Raw genomic sequence first — 9,290 nt, forward strand, 5'->3', positions numbered from 1 at the left:
GGGCTAGGAGAATCGCATATATCGGCCAATCGCAGAAGAAGCTACCGTGTTGCCGTAGCAATGCGGGATCGCGTTATGAAGCGGCCATTTGTGTCAGATTAAGAAAAAAGGGTGGGGGGGGGCGGAACTGGCGTTGGACACGTCGCTGGTTTCGCTGTAGAGTTAAGGTGGCAAGTCCCGCCTTTTCGGGGGAGGGGCGGGTTTCCTGGTCCTTCGGAAGGGCGCGCTACGTCACCCGCGGTTGGAAATGCGACGCGAACCTTAGCAACGAGGGTTCCGCCTCAGGAAAGCCTCTTCGCGGCAGCGGCGGCAACCGCGGTAAGCGCGGCGCGCTCATCCTGGAAGCAGCATTTGAGCTTAGAGGCGCCGGGAGCCCCTTCACAACCCGTCCTTCAAGCGAGAAGGAGGCGGGTGGAAAAGACGGCGTGTGTTTGTAACCGGGGTGGCCGACGAGTTGTTGTGTTCCCAAGTTGTGTGTGTGAAGTAACGGCATTGGGCAGACGCCCTGTTGGCTGCCTTTCCCGCATGATGGAGCTTTGGCCGTCGTCTGTCTGTCCGCCGCTAGTGCGGGCTAATGACATTTGCCTTCGATAAGCTGGCCGACACCCCACCTGCCCTATTAATAATACAGAAATGAGCAGGGTCGGAGAGGATCGTCTTTGTTTAATTTCAAGGGATAGGTAAGATAGGCGTAGATTTCAGGCTGTCGCGTTTATTTTAAACTTTCCATAACTAGTTAGCGGCATCTGATATCTGAAATAACCGCTTGGGTGCCTTGACTGAATAGGATTTCCTGGCCCAGTGTCCTGTGTTTTATGAAAAGCGTTGGAAGGGTGTATAAATAAAAATATAATCAATAATAAAATAAATAACAAAAACACTTTGATTAAAGGAAAAGTTATAGCGTTTCTGTGGAAGTGTTTGCATTTTCAAAAACTTCCTCATCCAGTAAGAGTGAAAAATAGCACTTATATACTGCTTCATAGCTCTCTCTAACAGAATCAGCGTATTTCCCCCAACAATCTGGGTCTTCATTTTACCGACCTCGGAAGGATGGGAGCCTGAGTCAATCTTGAGCCGGTGAGAATCAAACTGCTGGCAGCTGGCAATCAACAGAAATAGCCTGCAGTATTGCATTTTAACCATGGAAAAAATGGAAGAAATCCCTTTAGCATAGGATGCCTGTATATAATATAGTGAGGTAGTGGTTGTGATTGTCATCGTATGCCACTTTATTGAAGCTGTTATTTTGTTCCAGAGTGAGGAACCATGGCATTGGAGCCAATCCCCTGCGCCATTAAGAACCCAGTAGCATTGCAAGTGGGAGACATAAAGACCGAGATAGGCCGGCCTGGTGTTCTGGTGATTGATGTTTCATTTCCACACTTGCAGACCACGGATGTAAGTGTGAAAGAAAAGCAGATGTCAAGGATGCACAATGGATAAATTACACTGGTCTACAAATTTTGGGAAATTATCAACCTCCGAGATAAAACGTGTTATTTTTATATATTTTGATTAGATGAATTAGAAAACAGGTGATAAATGTGCTGGGTGGCTAAAGTTTTCAAGAGATTTCACAATAAAGATTTATACATAGGCGAATATATTTGACTACAAGGGAGGGAGGTTTCTAATGACCATGATGCCTCGTAACTTCTTGACAAAGTACAGTAGAACAATAAAAATGGTACCACATTGAAGTATATAAATTTATCTTCACGTTGAGATCAGCGAGGCAGACAACTATGAAAAACATGTGGAAAATTTGCTTAGGTCCTTGGTGCAAACATGCCACTGAAAATTCACTTCTACACTTGCATTTAGACTATATTTAGATCTTTGAACTGTGGGGCAGTGAGTGATGAGCATGGGGAAAGATTCCACCAGGATATTGCAGGCATGGAGAAAAGATAACAAGAGAACTGGAGTTCATCCATGCTTTGCCAATTACTGCTAAAATCTCTGCAGGGATGATCCTTCACAAGAGAAAAGCCAAAAAGCACAGTTTAAATACTGAATAAAGATGGAACCTTGTCATTTAATCCAATGTTAGAGCTTGTCAGTTTTTCATGAAAAAGCATGAAAATGTTACATGAAAAACCAATAAATGAATGGAAAGTTATGTTATTGGTATCAATAGACATAAATTTATAATAATTGGTGTGGCACCATTCTCACTGCTATATCACATTTTGCAGAAAGGTTATGAAGCATAATCGCACTCACCCCTTGCAATTTTAAATTATTTTGATGCAATTTTGACCTGAAGCTGTATCTTAGAAACTGGAGCCAATTTATACGCAGGATTTAATTTTTCTTTATTAGTAACCCATTCTAGTAAAATTAATTAGTAATTAGTAAAATTAAGCTACTTTCATTTCCAAGGCCTTCTCCTTGTAGACCAGTGTTATTCAGAAGTTGAAATTGATTTAAATCTCATAGGTAAGGTTATTTGTGAGCCAAAAGTTCCTATTCCAAAATTTATATCTCTAATTTACTCAATTGATAGTTCCAAATCATAATTGTTTCCCTTTGCTTCTATAAGCAATCTTGCATTTATTTAAAAATTATTGCTGTAGACATTCCGAGAAACAAAAAAAGTATTTATGAATTTTTTCTCTATATTCTCTTCACTGTGTACATTTTGCTTGCTGTGGATTCAATCAATGCTTGTTTTTATTTCAGTTACAGGCAGTTGCATTCAAAAATTACTATACTGCCTTCTTAACCCTTCGAGTACAACGGCGAAGTTCTGCAGATGGTGGGAATGAGAGCCCTTCCAAATGGGTTACTTGTCTACGTAATTTTTGTTTGATGCCTAACCCACATACCGAGGAGGGTTCCCAAAACTACTTTTCTATTTCCAGACATCAGGTCAGGATTACACTTTCTACTGGGGAAGTGGGAAATTTCATTTGCTCCAAAGGAATAGGCCTGGAAACAGGTGGTGAAACAAGAATAATCTAGAAATTAAAGGTCCTAACAAGTATTATGATTGGAAATGTTTCCACATGTAGAAAGGAAATAGTTCTAATGAACTTCTTTAGGAAAAGTTTCTCATTATGAAGTATAAGAATCCCTTATACCTCTTCTGCATAAAAAAAATATTAAGGAACTAGTGGGGTTTGGACTTTAAAGATTTGACACATTCAACTTGTCTGCCAAAATCTACAATAATCATTCCAGTCATTGATCAGTTTTACTTTTATTTTACTGACTGAAGATGTAAAAAAAAATGCTCCGATATCAGTGTGAGGGAACTTGTTCTATATTGCATTCCCTAACTGTCCATTTGTGCATTTTTATTTTCTCCCCAAATGCCACCTTTCACTTCACAGCATTACAGGTGTTAAAGTTAAAAAAGCCTGTCTGAGAGTATAAAATGAGCATTAGATTGTTTGCATAAAGAAATGCTGAGAAATTCTTATTTTTCACCTTTATTGGGAAAGGTGGGATTTTTTATTTTATATAAACCCCTTTACTGGGATTTTCCACATTCTGGGTTGTGACAACATCATTGATAAATAAGTTGAGTAAGAATAGTGCTAGCATTCATCCCTGTATCCCTTTAAGTGTCAGAATGTTTTCTGTTAAATGACTTACTGGGGTGAATCTTTAACAGTAGCTACATTGTGTTTCCATCATCAATTATAGTATCTAGCTACCTTCTTTCTTTTGGCCTGTGTTTTAATTAGCTTTGCTTTTTTTAAAACATAATCTGCAATTATTTTTTGTCGTGTGTGCGTGTGTGTGCGCTTGTACATGGCGTGTTCTTTAGCTTCCTTATTAATGCTTTAAGTGAGTAGTCTGATTTTATTTAATCTTACATCAAAAGTATACACTCTTTGTGTAATCCTTGGTATTTTTTAACAATTTTCTCAGTACTACAATGTAAAAACATTGTAAAGTTTTTTTTCTTAATTCAGCCTTTCTGGTGGTCCAGTTCTTTCAGCCACATATTACAAGTAGAACAGTTATGGCCTTGACAGTGTATTTGTTCTCAGTGTGATAACTCCACATTTTAATATTTTGTCTCAGTCTATAATAATATTTTTTTCAAGTAGTAGACACATTTTTATTTTATATCTCTAGCTGCTATTTCTTTTTTTCTGTGTTTATAGCAGAATATGATTTCAGCTTCTGTGGGATGTGGGTCAAGCTAACTGAGTTTTCTTGTTGCCTAAAATGAATGAAGAGTGCATTCTGGAACATGACCAATATTCACTTACTCCAGTGCAAAGAAGGTGGTGATGGGGAGTGGGGTAGGTAGGATGTTCCTTGTGGGTATAGGCAGTGGCTGAGGAAAGAGAAAGCAGTGGGAAGATGGGGAATGGGCCAGTGGGATGTGCCATGCTAGCTGCTGCTAAGGAGGCAGTGGGATCAGGTTAACCTCACTACTGGTTTACGGCTTTTTTTCCCTTCTAAACTGTAGCTTATAAAGAATGGTGTAGCAGAATTTCCTCAATGTCATTATTTGTTCCTGGATCTAAACAAAATGTTGTTATTTCCCTAGTGCCAAACAAGATTTATCAATGTTTCCCAATCACATAATTCCATAATAGTAGTATGTAGTAATACTGTAATTTAATTTTATTATCAAAGTTTCTGTTAATTATGTAGGTGCATATGCTTCAGTAATGCTTTGTCTTCATGTTTTGCTAGATGCTTTGTGATGTGGATCAGGTGGCTGCCATGCGTTTCATCCTGCGCCAACCTTCTCCAGTATGGTTGCATTTTACAATTGAGGAGCTGCAGCTTTTTTCTTTGTGTCAGAAGGTACATATATTCAGAATTTTGTCAAAATATGATTCTTTAGCAATTGTTCTGATCCTCCCAGTATCCTTGCAGTGACTTGCAAACATGTTTAAAAGGTAGGAAACAAAATATGTTGCTAAGTTGTAACTGCAGTATCCTATATCATTGGTCAAACTGGCTGAGGATGGTTATAGCCTTGATTCACAACATCTGAAGGGGTAGCTATTCCCAACCATTATTTTTGTCCACATATCTCTGACATCCATAGAGCAAGTATGATAATTACTTCTTTCTGCCAGATTCATAATGCACTAATGATAACATTATTTATAATTAGTAATGTTGAGGACAGTAACTGCCTGTATTAGTGTGCACAAGACCTAGTATTAATATCAACAAACTAGATTGAAATCTGAAACTGACATTAGAGGGTTTTGTTCTGAAAAAGTTTTTTTTTCGGATAAGGAAAAGTTGTACTTTGTAGCTCTTACTTCTTATCTGTAAAGTAATATAATTCCTAATGGTTTTATATACTTGGAAACAGTTGAAATAAATACCTTTAAAGGTAAATCTTCCCAATCACCCGTTCGAGGAAAGTGAATGGTGAAGATGGAGTGTGGTGTGTATGTTGCCTGATTTTGTTGTGTGTTTCTCTGGGACTGCTTTCTCCTCTTTACAGAGTCCTCAGAAAGGCTTTCCAGCTTGGCTTTCTTATCCTTCTCCTCAGGAGCAGCCAACAAGCCTCCACGATGTAAGTATTATTACTGAGATAGTTTTTTTCCTCTGAGAATAGACATATTTCTTAGTAAAGATATATAAGCTTAGTCTGGCTGCAGATTGTTAGCAGTTCCTAGAGAAGAGAGACTTTCAGACAAAGTTGGTCTTGCAAGAGCAAAAGCAGCAGAAAACTGCATATATGAATATAGTTATTCTTTGCTTTCAGGGACTTCCTGATGCCAACAAAGTGTCTTCTGAACTGCAGCAAATATGGATTTTAACGGAGATGCTCCAGGCCAACCAACCAGCAGCACGGATTGGGCGCTTTGATGTTAGTTTCTCTATTCTTCTGCTTCTTGTCTTAGAAGTGTAGTTACTGCTGAAAAACAGTCAGAACCCCTAAGTACTGCAAGTGGATAAAGTACCCCACTTTCTCTATACAAAGCCTCTTTTAAGTTATTTACCCACAGGCCATCTGTGGTAACATCCAAAGACCTTTACTGACTTGTATCTATAAAACTACAGTAGTGGCTGCTAAAATGCACAGAATGATGATCATCCTGATTGGAGGGGAGGAATAACCCGTCGAGTATGCAATTGCTATTTACATGACATGTTCCTTTAAGGAACTTAGATTGGTTTAGCATTGTTTTCCAGGTTCACTTGACACAAATTAAGGTAAGAGATAATAACTGGTCAAGGTTCACCATCTTTTATGTTGTCAATTTGAATTGGTGTAATATTTTCCCCTATGGTGCTTCCAGTGTTAGGGTGCATACTTTAGCAACTCTGTTCACCATGTTTATTTGGGCTGATGAGAGTCCAAGACCAAGTAAACACTACTTGAGTCCTAATTTAGCTTTCCCCCCCAGATTACATTGTCTAAATAGGGAGAGGAGAAGAACACAGTATTAGACCTATGCAAAAAAAAAAAAGGGAGGGACATTCTTCATTGTGCTCAACTTGTTGTTTCTTATGTGTATTTCAGATAGAGGACTCCTATGACCTTAATCTACTTTCTTATACTTGAATGGTTGCAAGACAAGAAGCAAGGCTTCCAAGCAAGGCTGCATTCTGCATGGTAGTCTGGCCTGAGCAGGAAGAAGAAAGATTAAGCAGGAGCATGAAGATTAAGACTTGATTGCTTCTATGTCCCAGTTTCATGTTCCAACAACTATCCAGTTAGGTTCTGGTTTCAGTTCTGTGGTAATCTGGTTTTCAAACCTATATCTTGCACTGAACCCTGGAAAGTTAGATTACCTAAAATGAAGCTGCCTAATTAGGGCTGTTTCTCTCCTGATCTGCTTTTCCATCTGCCATGCTGCATGATAATATATGTTTCTTTTTAAGGCAAAATGAAATATATTCAAGAATCTGGTACTGGGAGCATGGAGGAAAGGAATCCTTCATTTTTCTAAAAAGTGACTTGAGATATTGTAAGAAGGATGAAAAGACTCCGGATATTGAGGTCCTAAGATTGAAGAAGGGCAATTCTAAAAAATGCTAGATACAGAGATAAATGTGGCTGTCTACCTCACTGATAATTACAGAATATAAGACTTTTAATATGTGTGTAGACTTCAAAAAGGAAGTGTTGCATCATGCTAAAACCATGACACTAGTATTCTTGGAGGGATTGAGGTGGTAGAAAGCTAAGTTTTATCATAAATTTTATATCCCAATATGCTATTAATATGTTTTCTCATATGTCCAATGAGTGTTGAACTTGCTTAAATGAAAGGGAAAGTTTGGTTCATTTTGTCTCATGTCAAAAAACTTTCATAAATTGTATCTGCAAAGCACATCTGAAAACCACCTTTTGGAGGTTAGTTTTACAATTACCAAGGAGATATTTGAGCATCTTCATTCAAGCCACTGAATGACTTATCTATTTACTGGAATAGCATCGTATGATTTCCACAGAAAATAATTTTCGTTGTGAAGAACAAACCTTGTTATAGTATGGACATAATTTATAGTTTATAGAAGGACCAAACTGTAGAACAATATAAATTTCTGCAGTGGGATGTGTGTGATTTTTTTTTAAAGTATATATTTTTTAAATGTAGGTATCTGTACAGCTTTTTTTCTGTATATCTATTATGCCCTTCCTATTTATTATTTATGTTAATTATTTATAGTTTAAAACGATTGTAATGACTTCTAATGCACTATCAGGATTATGTATCTCAATGGGATATTTAGGCAGATTAAGGTCACATAAATAAAAAAGCTATGTATTATATGACACACTGTAAACACATGGAAAATACTTCTGATCCTAAAGACAGCATGCAAATTTTTGTTAAAGATACATATGGAATACATGCCTTAATTTCTTTTCTTTGAATATAGTTTCTGGGGCAAAAAATGGGAATTTTGAGAATGATTCCTTTCAGACATCTGATGGAGATGGTTTCATTACTAGTGCCATTATTAGTAAGAAATCCGCCTTCAGTCCTATCAAGGTTTGTTTGCTTTGTTTCCTGCTATAGGGCTATATATTTATTTCTCCTTATTGGCAGGAAGAGGAAGAGGCTATTCCAAGAATTGAAGTGGAAGGAAACACTGCTGCCATATTTTTATCTGAGCAGGGTTCCCAAGTATATAAGAGATGAAAAACAAAGTAGCAAAGAATGAGATGAAGTCTCAAATTATCTGCCCAATAAAAAAGTAATGACAGATCTTTCACCTATTGTACTCTTTACTTTAAATGATTACTTCTGAGTAATTTCATTTCCCCCCAATTGTGATTCTTGCATTTATGTTGATGTTCTACTGAAAAATAATTTGTACTCTATGATTCTGAAATAATGCTTGCTTCTCTTTTAAATGTTATCACAGCAATAGAATAATAATTGAAGCAACAACTAGTAAATATTCATATACCTATAATTTCAATACTGTGGACAGACTAATTGCTAGGTAGAATGTTCACTTTGCTAATTGTTGGTTTTAAGGTATTTATTAGTAAGTCTATATTATATTCATTAATTTCACATTCTGTATAAAATTCTTAAACGCCAAATGCTGAAAATATAAACTGTCAAAGTTTTCAGCAAGATGCCAGTACTGTACTAAACATGACAGCAAATCTGTGCTTTTGTTTACATGTATTTGAATGGATAATATCTGTTATCATTTTTATTATTTTGTATGTGTGCAGTTCTCAGATGTTACAGCCTGACCATTGGTAAATTACCTAAGATAGTAAACTAAAAGGCCATCAAGACTAATAGCACCAATAGCCTGACTTAGAGTTATTTGTCCATCCTTAAATCTCCAGAAAACTATACCAGCATGAAATGCACTATCTCAATTGCATTCCTGAGCTTAGTGGATGTCTATTTTTCAGCCTTTATTTTTATATAGGAGCCTGCATCCTGTGGATGTTAATGGCTTCTATCTTCCATGGCTGACCTAATGATTGGAGATAATGGAAGTTAAAGTCCAACTCAGTAGGTGTAGAAATTTCCCTCTCTTTGGCTTATGTCTTGATTTCTCAGAGATTTTGAATGTTGAATCCCCACTGACATATTTTAAATTGTTTCTAGAATCCTTCAGCCTATTCATGGATTAGTCTGATGAGTATGCATGAGTTCAGTAGAAAACTAATGTGATTGGTTTGTATTTTCATTTCAGGTTAGCATGTTGTGTGAACCCAGATATATTGATTTGTGCACTACTTGTTAAGATATACAAGAATAAATTATGGTTTTCTCTGAACTGGTTAAATTCATACAACACACACTGTCATAAATCCCAGTTTACGAATCACAAATGCTAGACAAACACAAAACCAAAACAACCTACAT

General features: G+C 37.1%; 1 protein-coding gene across 2 annotated transcripts; it reads left to right on the forward strand.

Moving 5' to 3' along the window:
- Positions 1–204: 204 nt before the first annotated feature.
- NICN1 (nicolin 1, tubulin polyglutamylase complex subunit) lies at positions 205–8,159 on the forward strand. Of its 2 annotated transcripts, none has more exons than XM_014057423.2 (7): positions 205–318; positions 1,259–1,401; positions 2,689–2,877; positions 4,666–4,779; positions 5,438–5,509; positions 5,702–5,806; positions 6,464–8,159. In XM_014057423.2, exons 2-7 carry the CDS (start codon positions 1,270–1,272, stop codon positions 6,503–6,505), a joined length of 654 nt encoding a protein of 217 aa, XP_013912898.2. In that variant the 5' UTR covers positions 205–318; positions 1,259–1,269; the 3' UTR covers positions 6,506–8,159. The 2 variants fall into 2 exon arrangements, with proteins under 2 accessions (XP_013912898.2, XP_013912905.2); XM_014057430.2 differs by lacking the exon at positions 205–318 and adding an exon at positions 416–680.
- Positions 8,160–9,290: the final 1,131 nt, after the last annotated feature.

This window comes from Thamnophis sirtalis, unplaced genomic scaffold (genome assembly GCF_051295495.1).
Source record: "Thamnophis sirtalis isolate CommonGarterSnake01/CBP01778 unplaced genomic scaffold, rThaSir2_p1.2 scaffold_3, whole genome shotgun sequence".
In the NCBI taxonomy this organism is placed as follows: domain Eukaryota; kingdom Metazoa; phylum Chordata; class Lepidosauria; order Squamata; family Natricidae; genus Thamnophis; species Thamnophis sirtalis.

Excerpts from the sequence above, each read along its gene's own strand:
- NICN1 (XM_014057423.2), top strand. The coding sequence starts at position 1,270 with ATGGCATTGGAGCCAATCCCCTGCGCCATTAAGAACCCAGTAGCATTG. Across the intron at positions 2,878-4,665 it reads TTTCTATTTCCAGACATCAG|ATGCTTTGTGATGTGGATCA; the intron begins GTCAGGATTACA and ends ATGTTTTGCTAG. Across the intron at positions 5,510-5,701 it reads AGCCAACAAGCCTCCACGAT|GGACTTCCTGATGCCAACAA; the intron begins GTAAGTATTATT and ends CTTTGCTTTCAG.